The sequence below is a fragment of the Hemicordylus capensis genome, chromosome 3 (assembly GCF_027244095.1).
Source record: "Hemicordylus capensis ecotype Gifberg chromosome 3, rHemCap1.1.pri, whole genome shotgun sequence".
Taxonomy (NCBI): Eukaryota; Metazoa; Chordata; class Lepidosauria; order Squamata; family Cordylidae; genus Hemicordylus; species Hemicordylus capensis.
In genome coordinates this window covers 150,270,819-150,293,075 of record NC_069659.1, presented here as the reverse complement: position 1 = coordinate 150,293,075, position 22,257 = coordinate 150,270,819, and the positions used below count along the sequence as shown (strand labels likewise).

Here is a 22,257-nt window from a genome sequence, read left to right as displayed (position 1 = left end):
GTATTTTGTTTCATTTTTCCTTTATTTCTGTGTCATGTAACTTACAAGGAATTGAAGAGTATCTTGATGCGTGACAGAAGCAAAGTTTTACACAGGATTATAAATAGATAGCAGTATTACAGAAGAAAACGGAGCTTGATAAAAGGATAAGTGCGCCATTGAGTACTTCTCATGATAGCTAAAAATGGGACTTCTATGTACAAAGACAGTAAATATTCAATTACTGGATGTTTGGGAAAACAGGCTAATGAAGGCAGCTTAGATGGCCACTGCTGAAAGCAGAGTGCCGGACTAAGTGGACCTTTGTTCTGACACAGCAAGGAAATGCTTATGTTCTTAGATTTAATTATTGTCTTTTTTAAAAGTATCAATACATGCCTAGAGGAGGGCAGCAACCTGATGATATTTTATCCATTACTTCCTATTTCCCACACAAGTAATTACTCCTTATATGCAACATGTTCTTAGCATATGATAGCGGTTGATACACAAATGGATATGTGAAGACCCACCTGCCTTACAAAAACAGGTAAAAAAATTATTTTCCAAGGCCCTAAACATCTGTTTATACTTGTGTTTATGAAAACACCCTAAAGGTTTACTGTCCAGAGAAGTACATCTTTAGTCTCTTGTAGCAAAAACAAGAGTATTGTGGCATTTTAACTGGTTTATTGTGGCATAAACTTCCATGGACTAGAGCCAATTTCAGATGCAAGAAGTTACAGAGTTACACATAAACAAAACGCAAAATGGAACAGTGGGGCCAAAAGACCATTAAACACAAGAGGAAGACTCAGGCTTGCTGCTTCTTGCCTTTCATGGTCTCTTGCCCCACTCTTTAAAATGTCTCTCTGCTAACTGAGGATAATGCGTCGTTTATCTGATAATTTGGGCTCTAGTCCACAAAAGCGTATGCAAAAACAAATCTGTTAGTCATCTGTTGCTTTTGCCACTTTATTGTGCGTTTACCATTTCAATCCAGTAGCAAACCTTCAAAGGAATAAAAATACAAGGGCCAGGTTCAAATACTTGTGCTTCTGACAAATGGCCTATTGTATGGTGGGGTGTAGGAATAGACTTCATGCACTACATTCATTCAATTGCCATACTTCTTCCTCTTCCGGAGTGGGTAGAAAAATGGTAGTTTGTGTTTAATCAAGTGTTCATCATAAACCAGTACACTTGTTGCCTCCTATATGCAGAAACTGACGGGCAGTCCCAAAGTCTGCCATGCTGCATGTAGGATATTACTAAACTGGGTCTAAAACGGTTACAAAAATATCAGTGCTGCATGGTACCAAAAATACAAAATGCTACATGAAGACCGAGGACAAACAAGACCAAGACCCACTTACTAGGGAGCCAAAACAGGCCATGGCAGTTAGTGAGAAACTAGGCGACACTTTCACTATTTCACTAGAAGTTCTGTGCACCAACACAACGGCCATCTATATCTTCTAGCTCAACCACAAGAGCGCAACTGCAACAGAAATCAATTTCTAGCTAAAATACTTAAAGGTGACCCGACACCTAAAATAGGGCGCTTTTCCGTTCTGAAAACCTGGTTAACCTTTTACAGCTTTGCTTAGCACCTTAATTTTTTTTAAATGGGAAATTTCTCCAAGATCTATAAGGGAAAAAGACTGATGCTTCCTAGAAAGAGCTTTTAGGACAGAACCCTCATCTTCTTAGTCAAAGAACAAAAAGCTGCATTAGCTAAACCATCACATAGGTCAGCCCACGTACATACATTCCCAGTGCTCCATTTCCTAAGAGGACACTTGTGTTTAAAGCTCATAAATGTTAATTTAAAAGTCCAAAGTAAATATGTAAGCTCAAAATATGTATTGGGATTAAGCAATCTGAATTCTATCACAATCAGCTCAGAACTGCAGTTTCAAATAACCATGATTCAAGTCCACTGAAAAGAAAATGTGCCGTATATAACTTCCTGTATCAAACAATAACTCAGAGGCTGATATCTATGCTTATTTACTTGGAAGACCCTCTAACTGAATTCAGTGGGACTTCTGAGTAAAGAGGCATAGGACTGGACTACAAATTGGTTGAATATTCACCATTTTTTAACCAACCTTTGTCTAAACCCCATTTGTTATAGTCAATTTGGTGCAAGAATTTAATTTTGTCAAACTATACAAACAAGCGCACACACAAAACCCTGATTCAAAATTTAAGCTGAGAGCAAATATCTCTTTGGAAAATAAAGTCTCCAAGGAAAATTTTCTGCCTCCCATTTAAGAAATTTCAAACAGAAACTCCTAACAAAATGAGTTATTCTCACAGCAGTAGATCATTCGCTCCATTTGAAAGAAGCTGATGGGTTTTAAGTGGCACACACAGATATGGCAGGGTGGGATGTGTACTGTGCGATGAGCTCTGCTTCTTTCCCCCTTAACTCCTGGCACATGTCTCGCCTCTGATCCAGAGTCTGCTCTCCTCCATGCCTCAGGGGGCCTATCCACTTAGATTTTGAGTTCCTCCCGACCCCGTCCCCTGAACAGCTGTCTGCCCTTCCCCGCTAAAACTTTACACTTTTTAAACTGCTCCAATGACAAGGCTGAGAGAGAAGGCAGCTTCATGCCTGACCCAAGTTTGAACCAATTAACACTGTTCCCATCTCAGAGACAGACACAAAACCTGGACAATCAGTACCGTGCAAACCAACTTCTGCTCAAGCCAGAAACACAGGCTCCTCTTCAAACTCAATCTCTGGGAGAAGATGGTACATGTGCAGAAAATGTAGTGAGAACAGTTCCATAGCAGGCTAACTACTGAAGTTATTATGTACCCTTCATCCATTTCCATTCTTTTACCAAGATAATATCATGAAGCAAGGTTTAGATCATGAATAATTTAGTTCAAACGGGTAAGTTTGAGACCAAGATGGACTCTAACATTAAGTTGTGTTTTTAATGGCTGACATGCAGACTAACCAACCCGACCTCCCAATGACATGCCAGGTCTTTCCCACTGCAGAGGGGGAAGTTGTGAAAATCTCCTCTGTCCTTTGTAGCCACTTGTGCCTCCCAAAACTATCTACCCAAATGTCTCCCAATTCTCAGAGGGTCAACCAATATTTTTGAAGACTAAAGTATTCTTTATGGTTCATGTTTACTTTTAAAGTGGGTAGGGTCCACACTAATGGAGTCATGTCTAAACTCCACTGAAATTAATGGGACTTACACTGATTAAGTTAGTTATTTCAATGGAGCTAAATCATGAGCAACTTAGTCTGGGCTCTGCTCACTGACGAAGTCAGGGCTGCATAACTTTGACCCTCCAGCTGTTGTTGAACTACAGTTCCCATCTTCCATAGCAGACAATAATCAGGGATGATGGGAGTTGGAGTCCAACATCTGCAGGAGGGCCAAAGTTGTGCAGCCCTGAACCAAGTCATTGTCAATGACAACAGCTCGTTGTTGCTCTGTTGGAAACAACAAGAGATCCTTTAGCAACTCTTGAGAAACCACTTCTTTACACTGTTAATTAAGGATGAGCCCTCTTTGGAGAGGTGCCAAAACACTTTGGCTCCCTGGTGCTGAAATGTTTCCGCGCAGGGTTTTCTTAAGGGGAAGGGGTCAGGTCCTACCTGCGTGTCCTCCAAGCCCCCACCATGGCACAGAAATAGCTCCGTGCAAGTGGCAGCTTGTGCCACCTGCTCCTTTAAAACACCACGCCGTGACGATGGGATGCATCAGGCATCCCTCATGCAGCACCGGCGCATGCTGTTGCTGACCCTGCAAATGGCATTGACACATGTGCCAACGCCATTTACGAGCTAACGCGCAAGGGATACCGAGGGATGCATCCCATCACTGCAGTGTGGCATTTTAAAGGAGCAAGCGGCACAAGTTGCCGCTTGCATGGAGGTATTTCCGTTGTAATAGTGCCGTGGCGGGCGCTTGGAGGACAGGCAGGTAGGACCTGCCCCCTTTGCCCCTTAAGGGAACCCCTCGCCACTCTTGGATGTGCACCAAAGCAATTTGGTGCACATCCCTACTGTTAATGGTATCCACTTGCCTCCAGGAATTAATTTCTTTCTTTTTTAAGTTAAATGAGCAACTAGTCAGATACTTCACACAAAAAGTGATTTGCAGCAGACAAATTTTGTAGACCAAAGATGGTAGTAATGAACCACAAGAAGATCCAACAACCAAAATACAATATTTGACTGAATCATCCAGAAGAAGCCACAAAAGTGAGAACTTCAATTTCAAGTCTTGATGAAATGTCAAGGATTTCCCCCGTCAAGAAGGGATCTTGGATACCAAGTTAAAACCAAATTTTTATCTCAGTGATTATTACAGCGAGAGATATGATTACAAGCTATTGATATATTTTCAATAATTTTTAAGACCAGCATCTTACAAAATTGTCAGAATTCAGCCAGGATTTCTAGGAGGTATATCAAAACAACAATTTAATTTAGTAGTATAGGATGTTCAAATTTTACACCTAGCTTCAAATAAAACTACTAAAAGTAAATTCAAAGTTTGAATTGGCACAATTTTGAATAGATATAAGCCACCCAAAGAAAGCTAATTAGAGAATTTTCAAACAAAATGCAGTAAATTAAAATCGTACCATGATTAGAGAATAAACTCTCAATTATACAAAGAACATTGTTTGACAAAACAAAATGAAATTCCGCATCTGAGGTACAAACAGGAATTTTGTAGCACAGCTATAATTAGTTTTGACCTACAAATACAAGGTCAAATCAAACCCATTGTCATAATTCAAAATGTTCATATAACAAAGGCAAGCCAATAATCAGTTGTGATCTGCCAAAATATTTACCTTGCCAGCATTATCTACAGAAGCACTTGGCCATTTGTACAGAGGAATCCCATATGCACATTGATCAAGTTTCAGTAAAAAAAAGTGACTATATACAAATCTGTACATACAGGGCAATAGAACGTTTTCCAATTCACAGATTCACCGACTTAAATCAGTTGTCTTCAGCTTTTTGAGAACTGGGGGATCCACCTTTAATTCCAACCTATAATATGGATCCACTTAGTTTTTTGCCACTCCGCACTCTCTTTTTAATCCACTTTTTAAAATAAAACCCTAAAAACAAAGAAGATAGTGGTAGTGCCACTGGTGCAACCCACCTTAGGCTGGGATACAACCGACTTATGGGTCCTGATCCACTAGTTGAAGACCAATGACTTAAAGCAAGATACCTGAGATTTCACAATAGCTTCAATTTCCTAACTGCAATCCTAAATATACATCTCAGAGATTTAAAAAGATACCTCCTTTGAATATGTGCATTATTGTTTAAAAAACTATACAGTACAGAGCTCAAAAACAATGCCCTTGCTGAGACACCCAATTCTGTTGCTGCACCTTCAGGAATGTCCACATACTGGAAATCACACCACTGACCGACAGTGGCAGGCCTTTAGGAAAGGTGCAGATGCATACAGGAGCGCCACCAACTGAGCAATGTAAACAACACTTCAGTGGGATGATGTGCTTCCTCCAGTTACTGAATACCTGGGTGGGAATGACAGCAAGAGAGCTCAAATTATTATTTCATTATGGCAGTAAATTCTTCAGAGCTAGAGATATGAACAACCATTAAGACTGAAAGAATCTTGGAATGTCTCAGCATTCTCTCTTTAATCCCATCATAGATTTAACTCTTGATCAAAATCAGAGCGGATTGTACTTCATTTGAGGGGGGCGGGGTAGAATCATAAAATATTTTTTTGTTCAGTGTCCTGCAATTTTCTAGGTCAGAATCAGCTTCAATGAGGTGAAGTACCCTCTAGTGTTTCATCTATCACACCCTTGTAATATTGTCTACAGTCACCACTTATACTAATATGGATATTGGGGTATCAACAGTCCCTATTGCATGGGAAAATTAGAGTACTATGCATTTATGGCACTAAGCATCAAAGAGACCCCACATAATACTGTTGTACTATTTAGTGTGCGTGAACGTGTGCTTCATTTTTATACCGCCCAAGTAAACATTATTAAAAGCCAGGCTGAAAAGATCAGTCTTTATGGATCTCTTGAAGACCTCCAAAGATAAGCCTCTTATAGCCATGGGCAGCACATTCCACAACTGAGAAGGCCTAATCTCAGGTTGCAACCAGATGAATTGGTGGCACTCCAAGTAAGACCTCTCCTGGTTATCTTAATGAGCAGTGTGGATCTTGCAGGGAAAGGTATGTCTATAGATACTTAGACCAGAACCTGTTCCTTTCCTCTCTGTCTACAAATGCTTCAAGGATGGAAATAGTACTCTATTTACAAACCTGAATTGTTGCAGCTTTCACTTACATTTGGCTTCTGACAAGCATGTCAGAACAGCTCAAAGATATCTGCAGAGGAAACCTCTGAATTAGAGTTTGAGGGGTTCAGGATTCTGATTGGATCTGAAGCCTTTGAAGAATAACAGATGAAGTTATTCTGAAGGAAGTGATGGGCATGCTGAAGTGGAAGAGTCCTTTCACGAAGCAAGTTCTGACGACAGTTCTGAAAGTGACATGGTAGGTATGTACGTATTCACTTTGGCATGAAACCCATGGGTTATCTGTGGGCTCTGCTCTCTCAGGGTTACACCACATTACTTCACTTGACTCGTGACATGTTATCTTACCCCTAAAAAGCAACTAGGGTGGATCTCTGAAAATTAAAGCAGCACAATTTCACTTCTGTGTGATGTTCCAAATATTTAGCATGGGGAAGTTATGTTACTATTTGTCACAGTTCATGTGATGTTTTTCCTATGCCCATATTATGGCTTTAGAAGATGGAATACAGGAGGACCTCGTTAATCGCAGGTCCAGTACTCATAGTTTCGTGTTATCTGTGGTCAGATAATTAGCACCTGACCTCAGCATATGCAGAAAAAAGCATGTGGGGACCCACATATCTGCGTGTCAAGGGTGGCCAGAAATGACCTACGAGGTCATTTCCAGCCACCATTTTGAGCACCAGAGCCATTCTGTGGCTAATTTGCTAATTTGAGGGGGAAATGGCAAAACCTGTGATTTCCGATTGATTTTTGGTACCATTTTTACTCAGCATGGTAGGGCACTTCGGGGGTCATTTGGTGGTGGTGGTGGGGAAAACTGCAATTTTTAGCCAATCATTTCCCACTTTCACAGGGCTGAAGGGCCTATTAGGATGGTCCACCCAAGAAGAGTATTGGATCCAACAGGATTCCAAGTAGCCTTGGAGGGATTTAGTGTTGGCTCCATGCTATTAATTGTTATTTATTGTTAATCTGTTCTGTGACCACAATAAACATACTACTAGTGTTGGCTATGCTGGCGATCCTGTTGATACTCTGGTGGAGAACTGGAACAGAAAACTCACCGGGGCAGTGAACATGGTTGCTCCTAAGTGTCCTCTCTGACCTGCTACAAAATTGGTCCCTTGGTATACAGAAGAACTATGGGCGCTGAGGTGGCAAAGTAGATGACTGGAGCGCAAGTGGAGAAAGATTTGACTTGAATCCGACAGATTGCAACATAGAGTGCATTTGAAGATCTATGCTCAGGCAATACGTGTGGCAAAGAAGAGATTCTTTTCTGCCCATATTGCATCCACAAGTTCATGTCCGGCAGAGTTGTTCTGGGTTGTGAGAGGGCTAGTATGTGCCCCTCCTCCTTTAAATCAGAATCTGGATCCATTGATTACCCTCTGTGATGTGTTTAATGAATTTGGGGGGGGGGGGAATCTCTCGTATTCAGGTTGACTTAATCTCCACAAATATGTCAGTGTCTGATGTTGAGGTGTCCAGCAACTCCTCTTGTGTGGTTAGGTTGGATCAGTTCCAGTTTGTGACTCCTGAGGATGTGGATAAGCTGCTTGGAGTGCTGCGGCTTACCACCTGTTCTCTTGACCCTTGCCCAACATGGCTTATACTATCTAGCAGGGAGATTGTTGTAAGAGGCCTGGTAGAGATCATAAATGCTTCTCTGAGGGAGGGAAGGATGCCTCCTTGCCTTAAGGAGGCAATTATTAGACCACTTCTAAAGAAGCCTGCCTTGGATCCCTCAGAGTTGAGTAACTACAAGCCTGTCTCCAACCTTCCGTGGTTGGGCAAGGTAATTGAGAGGGTCGTGGCTCCCAACAGTCTTGGAGGAAACCAATTATCTAGACCCGTTTCAGACTGGTTTTCGGGAGGGCTATGGGGTAGAGACAGCCTTGGTCGACCTGATGGATGATCTCCAATTGGAAATTGACAGAGGAAGTGTGACTCTGTTGGTCCGTTTGGACCTCTCGGCGGCTTTCAATACTATCAACCATAGTATCCTCTGGAGCAACTGAGGGGGTTGGGAAGGGGGGGCACTGCTTTGCAGTGGTTCCGCTCCTACCTCTCAGGCAGGTTCCAGATGGTGTCCTCTGGAGACTGTTCTTCAAAATCTGAACTTTTGTATGGTGTCCCTTAGGGCTCCATATTGTCTCCAATGTTGTTTAGCATCTACATGAAACCACTGGGAGAGATCATCAGGAGATTTGGTGCAGGGTGCGATCAGTATGCTGATAACACCCAAATCTATTTCTCCATGTCAACTCATTGGGAGAAGGCATAACCTCCCTAAATGTCTGCCTGGAGGCAGTGATGGGCTGGATAAGGGATAACAAACAGACTGAATCCAGATAAGAGGGAGGTGCTTATTGTGCAGGGTCGAAACTCGGGAGATGGATTTGATCTGCTTGTTCTGGATGAGGTCAAATTTCCCCAGAAGGAACAGGTGCGCAGTCTGGGGGTGCTTCTAGATCCAAGCCTCTCCCTGGTGTCCCAGGTTGGGGCGGTGGCCAGAGGTGCCTTTTATCAGCTTCGGCTGATACACCGTGTCCATTTCTTGAGATTAACGACCTCAGGACAGTGGTAATGCTGGTAACCTCCAGACTGGATTACTGCAATGTGCTCTATGTGGGACTGCCTTTGTATGTCTTCTTCATCATGAAACCCACCGCCTATTGAGATCATCAGGAGAGGTCCGTCTAAAGTTGCCACCGGTTCGTCTGGTGGCTACTCAGGACAGGCCTTTTCAGTTGCTGCCCCGATGCTTTGGAACATGCTCCCTGCTGAAATAAGAGCCTCCCCATCTCTGACAACTTCTAAAAAAATATTTAAAGACACATTTGTTCACCCAGGCTTTTAATTAAATACCATTTTAATAGTTTTAACATTTTAAAAAAATATTCTTTTAAGGTTTTAAATTGTAATGTTTTAACTTTTTGCTGTCATTTATTTTAACCAATGTTTTAATTTCTTTGTTGTCATTTATCTGTTTTAACTTTTTTGGTTTTGTTGTAAACCGCCCAGAGACACAGGTTTTGGGTGGTATAAAAATATGTTAAACAAACAAACAAACAAACAAACAGATGATTAAAAAGAAACACAGAATGCAAACAGAAAAGTTCAGATGTACTTGCACAATTTTTGAATATGCAGCATTCAAGGTCTATTTATACAAATGTGATAACTACCACTAGAGTACATCTCTTGAAGCCTCTAACACATGTAATTGATTCAAATGGAAGGGATGTGTATATAACCTTGATTCTACATTATCTGGTGAGCCCTATTTGAAAATTATAAAATGAAGGTGCTGAAAGCGGGTCGGAGGTCCCATCCCAGTGCACCTCTCACTCACACCCCACTGCTCAGTTAAAGCAGCGCTCATCTGAATAGGTAAACGCAGTAGCTGCGCTGGTGGATGCTTCTATGATCAGCAGCCTGATCAGCTCTAGCTGTCGATTATGGAAGAAGCCACCATCGTGGTTATGGCAGATCTCCCTCTTCAGACAAATGCTGCTGTAACCATGAGCAGCGCATGGGGGCGGGGTGAGTGGGAATAAGTGATGTGCCAGGCAGGACTTCTGACCTGCTTTCAGTGCTATAAGCACATTTAACACCTCTGTTTTATAATGTCCAAACAGGGCTAGCTACTCAGCAGATCCTTATCCTAGACTTAAAGATGTAGAAACTTAATCCTGCTAGCGTTAACTCAGAAAGGCAAGTATAGCATTTTTATTTCTTTTTCTATGTAAACTGCTTTGAAAACTTGTTTGCTGAAAAGTGGCATAATAAAAATAAATATATATTTTACACATGAAACAAATAACTGAACCCATTTCTTCAAGCAGAAATATCTTGAAATTTGAAGCAATCAAAATGGGTCTAAAATCTGGAGCAATCATTATGGATCCAATGTGAATACACCATTTCGTTTTGTTAAATTTATCATTGGACACAAACTTGACTCATGAATGGCTTTAAAACAGCTTTTAAGCTGGCAGCTAAACCACCACTTCTGGCTATCTAATCTCTATTCTCCCAGATTCCGTTTTGTTTTTTAATTCAGTACTCTGCAATAACTTTTGTTAAAGAAACAATTCAATAAGTTATGGTAGTGTTTCAGTTCTAGGCAGATTCTAAATGAAGATACTCTTTATAACGAAAGGGAGAAATTGTGTAAACAGAAAAATATAGTTCTAGGTATTCTGAGATTTAGGAATGTTGAGAGTTTTACTTATAAAGCTATATAAGAAAATATTGGAATGCAACATACGTTTTAAGATGAATGCAAACAAACAGATGTAGGTTTAAATCTATGTAATGTCTCTAAATAATTATAAGGTCTCAACACCGTCATTCTGTAGCTGAAAGCAGACTTAATTAACCTGATGCAATAAACTATGGTCAAACCATAATTTGATTCTGATTTGGGCAGAGTGCTTAAAACCACAGTAGAAATGTGCATGAATCGATTCAGCGCGTCCAGTCGGGGCCTGCCAAATCGATTCTGCGCAGCAGTAAGGACCTGCTTCTCCACCAACCTGCTGTGCCACACATTAGTCCGCGTGCGGCCACGGGACTTCACCCAGCAGCAAGCGTGCAGTGGTGAGATGCACATGGCCACTGTGCATGTGCAGTGGCCAAGAGCATGGTCAGCAACACCACACTGATTAAACACATGGCCGCTGCACATGCACGGTGGCTATGTGTCTTCCACACACAGCTGCAAGCAAGCTGCTGGGTAAAGCCCCGCGGCCACACGCAGACTTCTGAGCAGTGCAGCAACGTGCCCAGAAAAGCAGCGGTGCAGCAGAGGAACACGTAGGGACCTGCTTTTCTCATGCTTAAAGATTCCACTTCCTGTCCCACCAAAACATTTGTGCACATCCCTAAACCAGAGTTTCCCAATTCAGAAATCAAGCTGGTTTAGGAAACCAGGATTCCTTCCTTCCTCATTTGGCTTATATGTTACTCCAGAGATTTACAAAGAATTGCTCAATTTTCAACAAGTTGGCCACCTTGATCTATCACATACTATAGTCTGATGATTAAACCATCTTTGTAATTTATCTTCTTGTAAGACAGCTTCACAACTCAGGGTTATGAACTTCCCTAACCTTCCACTACACTCATTCTAGCACCACACAATACATTAATTAAAACTTCAAGGTCACATGACTTAGCAGTTCCCTTTAAATTATATAAAAGAACAGTAAGTGGCTCTGATAGTAACTCATACCCTGTGACATCCTTGATTACATAAATATAGCTCAGTAACTAAATCAAATATGCATGACATTATCCAACCTGTGAATCCTATCTCCTGAGCTAGGAACTATTCAACTTTCAAATTATTTTATGTGGGATTAAGTACCTAAAACTGATACATCTTAGAGCCATCCTGAATTTGATTATGTTATCTCATTAGATTATTCCCACTAAAATGAATATGAAAATATTAATTCCATACATTTTAACAAGTTTCCTGATGTGCATTTGAGTTTAATATAAGAACTAAGCAGCTACACCTTCCCTGTGATTTTCTGAAAACTGAACCTACACCATGCCCTTGAGCCATTTCAGGGACAGTTTGGCAGGGCGCAACCCACCACTGCTCCCCCAACAACACAGGGCATCTGGATGCTCTGTCACAGCATCCTTTAACTGTGTGAGGAGGGTGTTCATTTGAACTGCCCCTTTACACACACTCAAAATATCTGTTGGTCTCGTCAGGGTGTCATACAGCATGTCACATTCTCGACATCAGGGTGACCCCATTCTGATCACGTGCGCTAAGCTGTGTCTCGTCCAAACTGGCCCTAACTTATATCAAGCTTATGACAAAAAGTACACATTTGTATAGCAGTTTTCTATATGACCAAATTCAAAGTAATTTACCTCTGAAGTCTCTGTACAAGCTCTGTCACCATGGTATCTGAAATGCCTGGACACGCTTCTTCAGCTAAATAAATAGCCTCTCTCAATTCATCTATGGAACCCATGTTCCCCCCACAAGCTTGACTCCGTTCTTTCAGCTAAAAATCAAAATGGTATTCGCTATGTAACAATCTGAAATATTTATGTAATATATTTAATGCTCGTAGGGGAAAACACATTAATCATCATCATAAGCTGCACTTTATGTCGCTACGAGTTGACACCAACTTGACGGCACTTAATCAATCAAAAGCTAATGTATAGAATAAATCTCAATCATTTAATGCAGGGGTTATCAAACTTGGGTCTACAGTTTCTAGTACAGTTTGGACATATGTGGTTTGGACAGCATGGTGTAGTGGTTAGAGTGCTGGACTAGGACTGAGGAGACCCGAGTTCAAATCCCCATTCAGCCATGAAACTAGCTGGGTGACTCTGGGCCAGTCACTTCTCTCTCAGCCTAACCTACTTCACAAGGTTGTTGTGAAAGAGAAACTCAAGTATGTAGTACACCACTCTGGGCTCCTTGGAGGAAGAGTGGGATATAAATGTAAAAATAAAATAAACAAACTACAGTTCCCATGGGTGTTGAGCAACCACAAACGGGGATCTAAGTTTGAGAACCAATGATTTCATTTATTCTGACGGCATTATCTACTATCAAGAAAGAAATAAGAAAAATCTGAATTCCATGTAAATGGTTATTAGTTACAATAACAAAGCCTGCTTCCACTAGATATCGAAGATAGGCTCATGCCATTGCAAAGATAACTGAAGTACTTACTAGATTGTCACTTTTTGACTTTTTTTTTCTTATGGACCAACATGGCTACCTACAATTTTTATGGACTATGGAGAACACATTTAACTATCCAGCTACCTGACGATGGAACTTCACTTTTTTGAGGATGGCATGCCCTCACATGACTAATTCTACCAATGTGGCTCCTATTGACTTTTCACCTATTGAACACCGAAATTAATCTCCATCTTTGCTCGTTATAAAAAAGACCACATCATTTCTCTTCTACTACTACTCTTCGTTTCAATTACTGCTAAAGACAGAACTGAGTAAATGTCTTGATTTTACATTTTCTAAAAGTAAGGGTACATTCGTTGTTATTCTATCTAGCAACATAGTGAGGCGAATCAACAGGAGTCTGCAAAACCCCATCCTGACCATCTTCAGACTTTGAAATGGAGATCTTATCACCAGGCCCAGCTTCCCAGCCCCTCTCCCTTTTTATTATTGTCTTATTATCCAGACTGCTATAAAGTTCTGGTAAACTCAAAAGCTTGCCCAAGATGGTGTGTCATGTGGTTACTAGCAAGAGCATTCCTATTATGGCTTTTACAAATTTTTTCTATGGGCCAACATGGCTACCTAAAATGTCTACAAATATTCAGGCTAAGCTAAGAAGGTGTCTTCATACTGTGAGCAACAGGAAGAAGTTTACAAGTAACCCCTTCATATGAGAACATTCATTTGTTGCCTATCCATGCAGAGAACTCAAAAGTTGAACATTGCAAAATGAAATACCCCATGAAAACACACTAAAACAGCTTTGCACCTATGTTTTCAGGAGTGGGTGACTTCATCACACACACCACAGTGTTCCTATCTCCCCACGCCCCCTAGCATCCTCTTTGGGGAAATGCAGGCTGAACCACAGCAGTTGCCACTCTTGGAACTTTCTCTTTCTCATGTGGCCTTATCAAGGGCTGGCACTGCTTCTTTCCTGCAGCTGATAACCATAGCTGCTAGTTCCCCATCCCTGGGCCTTAATGCCAGGCATTAAGGGAATGGGAGGCAAGAGAAAAGGATCACCACAGCACTGCATTTCCCTGTCTGAGCAAACTTGAAGGTGTTTTCTTGCACCTTCTCCTACATGTCCATATAATCTCCAAACCAATGATGAATCCAAATGATAACTTACCTCTGTGAACAAAGGTGATATAATTGTAGACAGGCACCGAGACAAAGGCCGCCTCTGAATGGTGTTTTCCTTGAAGGAAAAAAGGTAGAACAAACTAAGTGAAAATAATACATTGGCAAATCTGTATTGGCAAGAAACAAAGTATGGGAAATCATTGCAGGAACACACATCTGTACACAATACAAATGAACCAGCAAGTAAGTGCTGAGGATGGCATACAACCTCTATACCAGTGCCACACATCACAACTTGTGGCTGCAGCAGCAGTCAACCCAGAGCATTATACTGGCCCAGGAATATGCATAAGTAGCACTATTACAATGCTCACAGCTACGACTCTCAAGCATAGTATTCCACAGAGCTATTATGAGACACAGATTTGGGGAGAGATGTTACGTGTTAGTGGGGCAGGACTGAGAATAGCTCATGTACCAGGCATCCTAAAGGCACTGCAGCTACCGTGGTGTCAGTTACAGTACTTCAGCACTACTTTTTTTACATGCCTAATTCATAAGTGCACACACAGAACTCTGCCAATTTTTGCTTACATCTGCTGTGTAAAATGCTGTGCTCAAGGGAAGAGGAGGTTAGCAATCAGAAAAGGCCTTTCAGAGGGCAGACTACTGGAGGGGGTGCGGCTTGAGAGTCCTCTGGTGACTACACAAAGGCAGACTTGTAATTTTTTGGATCCCAGCCTAATTTAGTATGCATCTATTCTCAACTGTATTACAGGTAAGAACACAGTGGGCTGGCCCTGTCCAACTCACACAACTTAGTATGCACAAATACAGGGGAGGTTAGAGCAACAGAGGGGCACCCTTACTGCTAAATTTAAGATGCTGGAAATTTACCTGTGTGCACAGTATAATATGTAACAGTCCATCAGTGCTGATGCTGGAATGCCATGACTCCTTTCAAAGGAATGTGTGTGGAATCTGTACTTTGACTAATTTATGGTGCCGTTGACAGAGACTAAAGTTCTGAATGTGCACAATTCAGCGCAGACTTTGAAACACTTCAAGTTACACCAACACACACTGGAAAATGTATTTCAGTTTTTAGTTTCCTGCAACATCTAAAATAAAAAATACCTTATTTCTTTCCCACTCATGTAGCTGGGTAGCTCCATTCTCTAAATTTTTGGGATCTTTCTCTCTGATTGTAAATATCCAGTCACCTGAATCACTGCCGCCTGAGGCTTGACCATCTGTTTCACTTTAACACAAATAAGTTTATGAATTATTACAAAGTAGTTTTCCTTAGCTGATTAATAGCAGCTGACAATGCCATCAAGTTGGCAAATTCAAGCATGAGTATTTGAAAGCAAAACATTTGATTAGCAAAATTCTAAACTACTTTGGAAGCAAGAGATGATCTGAAATACAATTCTAGAAGTTAAGGGCTAGGACAACTTTATTTAGCACAAATTACAGACTCTCTCCATTACCTTTTTCTACCATAATACACCTTAGCAGCCTATAACACAGAGACTCCATTTCTGAAAAGGAAAAAAGCTAAAGCATGCACATTTTAAATATGCCAAATATGTTCCAATGTCATCTTTTCCCCCAATCTGTTCTTCAAGCTCAAATTAGGCCTTTATCGGGTATACTCACAGAAAGCCAGATCCCACAAAAAGTCTCAGTCAGGTTGTATTCCACAATACACTGCCAGTGTCTAAGCCTATTAAAGCGGTTCTCTGATTATACTGTGGGGAAGAGCCTGGAAGACATCCCGCTAAGCTAGTACCCACCACTCCACCCCACAATCGGATGCTAAATCCCTCAAGTTTTCTCCCTACCCCCCAAAACCAGACATAGCTTGGGAGTGGGATAATAAGGCAATTCTAGGACAAGCCAGGATAAGGACAGGCCAGTGGACATAAACTGTTAATCAGCAAGATAATAGATGGCCCCCATTACCATACAACCATATGCCCTGCCTTCTAAAATCATGGGCAGTGAGAAGAGTTCCTTAAGGAACCATAAAAACCCAGCTTTATGGCTGCCATTAAAAAAAGCAGTAATAGCACTGACAATGGAAGTCTGTGGATACTGTAAGGTAAAGTTGTGCCGTTGAGTTGGTGTCAACTCCTAGCGACCACAGAGTCATGTGGGGTTTTTTGGTAGAACACAAGAGGGGTTTACCACTTCCTCCTCCTGCCCAGTATGAGATGATGCCTTTCAGCATCTTCCTATATCACTGCTGGTGTTTCCCATAGTCTGGGAAACATAGTCTGGGAAAGATACCAGCAGGGATTCGAACCAGCAACCTCTTGCTACCTAGGCAAGTTACTTCCCCGCTGAGCCATTAGGTGGCTGAAACATCCCCCACCTCCAAACACACCACAATATCTGAAACAGCACTCCTGCTCTCACACTTACCCATCTGAATCTTCAGAACTGGAGTTATCATGATTCTGCTCAGACTTCCATCTTTTATGTCTGTCAATGAGATCCGTCAAATAAGAGGTTTTCTTTGCATTTCGTATAATAAATTTGTGCTTCAGGAGTTCTTTTGCCGTTGGTCTCTTTAAGATAAAAATAAGTTCTTTTACTAAATACACATCAGTTAACTTGCAGGGATATACTGGGAGAGAAAGACTGAAGTCCACAGATACTAAACATTAGGCACAGTATTTTGAAAGATGTTTGCTCATAGTTATTGAAGAAATACTTCCTCAGTATTCATTTTCTTCCCTTCCAAGCATATTGCTTTCAGTTAACATAATTACAGAGGGGAAGATGGACTATAATAACCTTTAAGTATAGAGTCATTACTATTTATGATTAGATTCATCAATGCAAGATATGGCCAGAGCATCTGGAGGAAAACACCTTGGAATCCCTGAGTTGCCAATCAAAATTCTCCCTACTGCACTTTCCAGAAACAACCATTCAGGCAACAGGAAGAGATGGAAAGGAAGAGATGTGGAAAGGAAGAAGTACTGAAGGAAACAATATTTTACTCTGAATTTCCAGTGACGTAAACCCAATCCACTCCACAAGTGGTTCAATAGTAAAACTATTTGCTGGAAAGGGATATGAGACACAAGTTTTGGGCAATATAGAAATATATTAAATAAAATACACTGAGGGAAATAAGTATTTGATCCCCTGCTGATTTTGTCCGTTTGCCCTCTGACACAGAAATGACCAGGCTATAATTGGAATGGTAGGTTTATTGTAGCTGTGAGAGACAGAATAACAACAAACAAACCCTCAAAAGCCCAGTGCCCAAAAGTCAGCGATGGATTTGCATTGTAGTGAGGGAAATAAGTATTCGATCCCCTGTCAACCAGCAAGATTTCAGGCTCCCAGGTGTCTTTTCACTATATGCAGGTAACGAGCTGAGATGAGGAACACCCTCTGTAAGGGAGTGCTCCTAATCCCAGCTTGTTACAGTACCTGTATAAAAGACACCTGTCCATAGAAGCAAGCAATCACTCAGCTTCCAAACTCACCACCATGCCCAAGACCAAAGAGCTGTCGAAGAATGTCAGGGACAAGGTTGTAGACCTGCACAAGGCTGGACTGGGCTACAAGACTATCGCCAAGCAGCTTGGTGAGAAGGTGACTACAGTTGGCACGATAACTCGCAAATGGAAGAAACACAAAATAACTGTCAATCTCCCTCGGTCTGGGCTCCATGCAAGATCTCACCTCATGGAGTTGCAATGATCATGAGAACGGTGACAAAGCAGCCCAGAACTACACGGGGGAAACTTGTCAATGATCTCAGGGCAGCTGGAACCATAGTCACCAAGAAAACAATTGGTAACACACTACGCCAGGACTGCTCAACTTCGGCCCTCCTGCAGATCTTGGCCTACAATTCCCATAATTCCTGGCTATTGGCTGCTGTGGCTGAGAATTATGGGAGTTGTAGTCCAAAAACAGCTGGGGGGCCTAAGTTGAGCAGGCCTGCACTACGCCGTGAAGGACTGAAATCTTGCAGTGCCCGCAAGGTCCCCCTGCTCAAGGCAGCACATGTACAGGCCCGTCTGCAGTTTGCCATGCACTTCTGAATGATCCAGAGGAGAACTGGGCGAAAGTGTTGTGGTCAGATGAGATCAAAATCAAGCTCTTTGGCATCAACGCAACTCACCGTGTGTGGAGGAGGAGGAATGCTGCCTATGAGCCCAAGAACACCATCCCCACCGTCAAACATGGAGGTGGACACATTATGCTTTGGGGTTGTTTTTCTGCTAAGGGGACAGGACACCTTCACCGCATTGAAGGGACGATGGACAGGACCATGTACCGTCAGATCTTGGGTGAGCACCTCCTTCCCTCAGCCAGGGCATTGAGAATGGGTCGTGGATGGGTATTCCAGCATGACAATGACCCAAAACACACAGCCAAGGCAACAAAGGAGTGGCTCAAGAAGAAGCACATGAAGGTCCTGGAGTGGCCCAGCCAGTCTCCAGACCTTAATCCCATAGAAAATCTGTGGAGGGAGCTGACGGTTCGGGTTGCCAAACATCAGCCTCGAAACCTTTCTGACTTGGAGAGGATCTGCAAAGAGGAGTGGGACAACATCCCTCCTGGGTTGTGTGCAAACCTGGTGGCCAACTACAAGAAACGTCTGACCTCTGTGATTGCCAACAAGGGTTTTGCCACCAAGTACTAAGACATCTTTTGTGAAGGGATCGAATACTTATTTCCCTCACTACAATGCAAATCCATCGCTGACTTTTGGGCACTGGGCTTTTGAGGGTTTGTTTGTTGTTATTCTGTCTCTCACAGCTACAATAAATTTACCATTCCAGTTATAGCCTGGTCATTTCTGTGTCAGAGGGCAAACGGACAAAATCAGCAGGGGATCAAATACTTATTTCCCTCACTGTATAGAAAGCTCAGGAAAAAAATTGTTTTGTTTTTAATGTGAGCAGAACTTCATCTGGTTTCTGGTAACTGGGTCCTAAATTTAAAACTATGTAATTCTGTGCAAGTGATGACAGTTTGTCATCAAGTTCACATGCAACCTGGGCAAAATATGGTCAGAAAGACAAAGCAGAAACATTAAACAGGCTGTGATAGAGAGTGGAATACATTAGGTGAAGATGGCATTACTTGTTATATAGCTTTTAAATGTGAAACCCACTCGGTTCTCTTTTTTTTCTTTAAACAGTAAAGAAAAGAGTAGTGAAAGGTTTTGTTAATGAACTGCTTTGAAGTTCATTCATAGACCACTATGAAATATATTTTCAAATAAACATGACATGTTAAGCAGGAAGAAATATATTCAAATAATTGTATATACTTCCAAGATTAAGCTCTGTGATAAATGATGGCTGCAGCAGAAAAAAAAATGTTTTTGGTAGTCTATTGCATTCAAGAGCAACCCACAGTTAGTCTTCTGCTTTCTTCCATTTTAAGTAAAACGCCTAAGAATGGGGGAGGGGGGAGGGAACAGAGAGAGGACACTTACAAAGCTTGGGTCCTTGTTCAAACAGGCTTCAACAAACTCCTTCAGTGGCTTACTGTAGTTTCCTTCCAGTGTTGGTGGGTTGTTCTTTGGAATCAGGAATAAAACTTTCATTGGATGCAGTTCTGAATGTGGTGGCTCACCTTTTGCAAGTTCTATGGCAGTTATGCCCAGCGACCAAATATCTGCCTGTAACGCAAAAGCAATCTTTCAATAGGAGAAAGGAAAAAGAAAGTCTTCCACTGAAATCAAATACAAGATTTTCTTCATTTGATTATTTAAAACAAACCCATTTTCCCTTTGCATCTCAATCTTAGGCAGAGCACTAAGATTAAATGTGGGATCTACTTGATTACACCTTGGACCCAAAGTTGCAAAAGTGCAACTCTGCTTGTACAATCGGGGCTTCCCACCGTTTCTTCACACTACAGCTCCATAAACCCCCTTGCCACTGCAAGCTTCTCTGGAGAGTTGGGGGGCCCTCCAGAATGGTGAAGAATGAGGCACAGGGACTGCAGCAGCAAGAGAAATAGACGTCACCTTTCACAAGCTGAAGAGCCTTTCTACTGAGGCAAATGCAGCTTTAGATCCAAGGCTATGTCTACAACACCTCACACATTTGGGAAAAGAGAGACTATTGTAACCAGACACACAATGAAACAACGACCATACAAAGGGGTCCAGTTAAGTCATAAAAACCCGCATAAAGCAAATTCCCACCCAGTTTAGCAGAGAGGATTTCATTTACCATAAAAATAGAAGGATGGGGATCACAGTGGTGCCCTAACATTTTAAGCAGCCAACCTTAATATTACCTTTGAATCATAAGCTGACTGCTTTATTACTTCTGGAGCCATCCAAAATGGCGTACCCACAAAGGTGTTTCTCTTTATTTGTGTATCAGTTAGTTGCCCAGCCACACCAAAGTCTGCAAGTTTTACTTCTCCTTGTTCTGAGAGCAGTACATTAGCAGCTGGAAAATATTAAAAGAAGAAATTTGCAATGTGCATGTTTAGGCTTCAGTGTTTAAGCTTGAAGGGCTGAGACCCTACAATTTTACCTTTAATATCTCTATGAATTTTCTTTTCTGAATGCAAGTAATCAAGTCCTTTCAGAATCTCTCTTAATATTGTAGCAATCTGGATTTCATCAAGAGCACCAGGTTCTAACTAGAAGAAAAACAACTGATTATTATCAAGGCAACATCAAATAAGAGGTAACAAATCTTAAACCACATAATGTACTAAAAAACAAACAAACACATTCTAAGTTCATTGTTTTACAAATCTTAAGTTTCTCCTTCCTTCAGTTTTTCTAATGCTCTCCTGGAATATAAGTGATACACAGAAAGCCTCTAACTTCTAACTGACTTCCTACTTAGCAATGAAAACTCTTTCAGAGGCTAACTTACAGAGTTGTTTTCCTTAGTCTCCACCAGTGTTCCCTCTAACAGGGAATCCCAGATGTTGACAACTACAATGCAAAAGTCATTGCAACCGATGTACAACTCTCATAATCCCCAAGCAAAAGTCACTGCAGAAGATGTAGTCAACAACATCTGGGAATCCCTGCTAGAGGGAACACCAGTCTCCACCAAGTTTTGATCTCATGTCAGTTTTCTAACCTGGTCTTGTGGTAGCAAGCATGAATTGTCCCCTTAGCTAAGCAGGGTCCTCCCTGGTTTGAATTTGAATGGGAGACATGTGTGAGCGCTGTAAGATATTCTCTTCAGGGTATGGGGCCACTCTGGAAAGATCGCTTGCATGCAAAAGGTTCCAAGTTCCCTCCCTGAGATTCCTAAGATAGGGCTGAGAGACTCTCCTGCCTGCAATCTTGGAGAAGCCGCTGCCAGTCTGGGTCAACAATACCGATCTAATCCTCTATAATAAAGCCCTTGAGTGTAATCCCGTGTCCCTGCCCGTGTCTTTCTCGGCTGTTCTGGGCATGCGCAGAGCGCATGCCCAGAACGTCCGAGAAAGATACGGCCGCAGGGACACGGCGGCCATGTTGGCTCCCATCTGGCAGCAGCAGAAACTGGAAGCGGGGACCGGGGAGGGCAGAGGCGGCAGCGGCGGAACCAGCCCTGCCGCTAAAACAGTTGAGGAGAAGCGGAGACCGTGGGAGGGCAGAGGCGGCAGCGGCAGAACCAGCCCAGCCACAAAAAAGCCGCGGGGAGAGGAGAGGCGGCGGCGGGTCTTGCCTGGCCGGCGAAAAAAGAAGGGAGAGGAAGAAGCCGGGCGAGGCGGCAGTAGAGCCGCCACCGCCGGACGTGGTGAGGAGGTGGCGGGGGAAGCAGAAAAGGGGAGGCCGACGGTGGCGGGGGGCCCTTGCCCGGCCCGGGAGACCGGCCGCGGCATGGAGGCTGACGGCGGCGGGAGGGGGAATGGAGGCGCAGGGCCTGGAGTGCACAACTCCCCTAGCACCCGTTATTTTAACGGGCCTGAAATAACTAGTATATCTAATAACGTGGTTTGTTTTCTAATATCTAATAACGCGGTCTGTTTTCTTCCACATATTGGTTGCTAAATGAGCATCCTTGCTGAATAATTCTTTCTAATTCAAAGACGATCCTGCTAGATTAATTTCTATATTGTGTTTCACTATTATTCCATTTGTGCAGCTGCAGCTTTCCAAAATGCTTGTAGC

At 42.2% G+C, this 22,257-nt stretch overlaps 1 protein-coding gene across 3 annotated transcripts in view; it reads right to left on the bottom strand.

Moving 5' to 3' along the window:
• Positions 1-3: 3 nt before the first annotated feature.
• Positions 4-22,257, bottom strand: part of STK24 (serine/threonine kinase 24) — a 49,642-nt gene continuing 27,388 nt past the window's right edge. Inside the window, exons 4-11 of one of the 3 annotated variants that reach the window (XM_053311111.1) lie at positions 20,672-20,780; positions 20,427-20,584; positions 19,615-19,800; positions 16,566-16,711; positions 15,273-15,396; positions 14,182-14,250; positions 12,206-12,342; positions 4-5,529 (exon numbers count right to left, since the gene is read on the bottom strand). In XM_053311111.1, coding sequence (XP_053167086.1) covers positions 5,493-5,529; positions 12,206-12,342; positions 14,182-14,250; positions 15,273-15,396; positions 16,566-16,711; positions 19,615-19,800; positions 20,427-20,584; positions 20,672-20,780 — 966 coding nt within the window. In that variant the 3' untranslated portion in view covers positions 4-5,492. Of the gene's footprint in view, positions 5,530-6,054; positions 6,523-12,205; positions 12,343-14,181; positions 14,251-15,272; positions 15,397-16,565; positions 16,712-19,614; positions 19,801-20,426; positions 20,585-20,671; positions 20,781-22,257 lie in introns of those variants that run through there. The other 2 variants (XM_053311110.1, XM_053311112.1) reach the window with 2 other exon arrangements.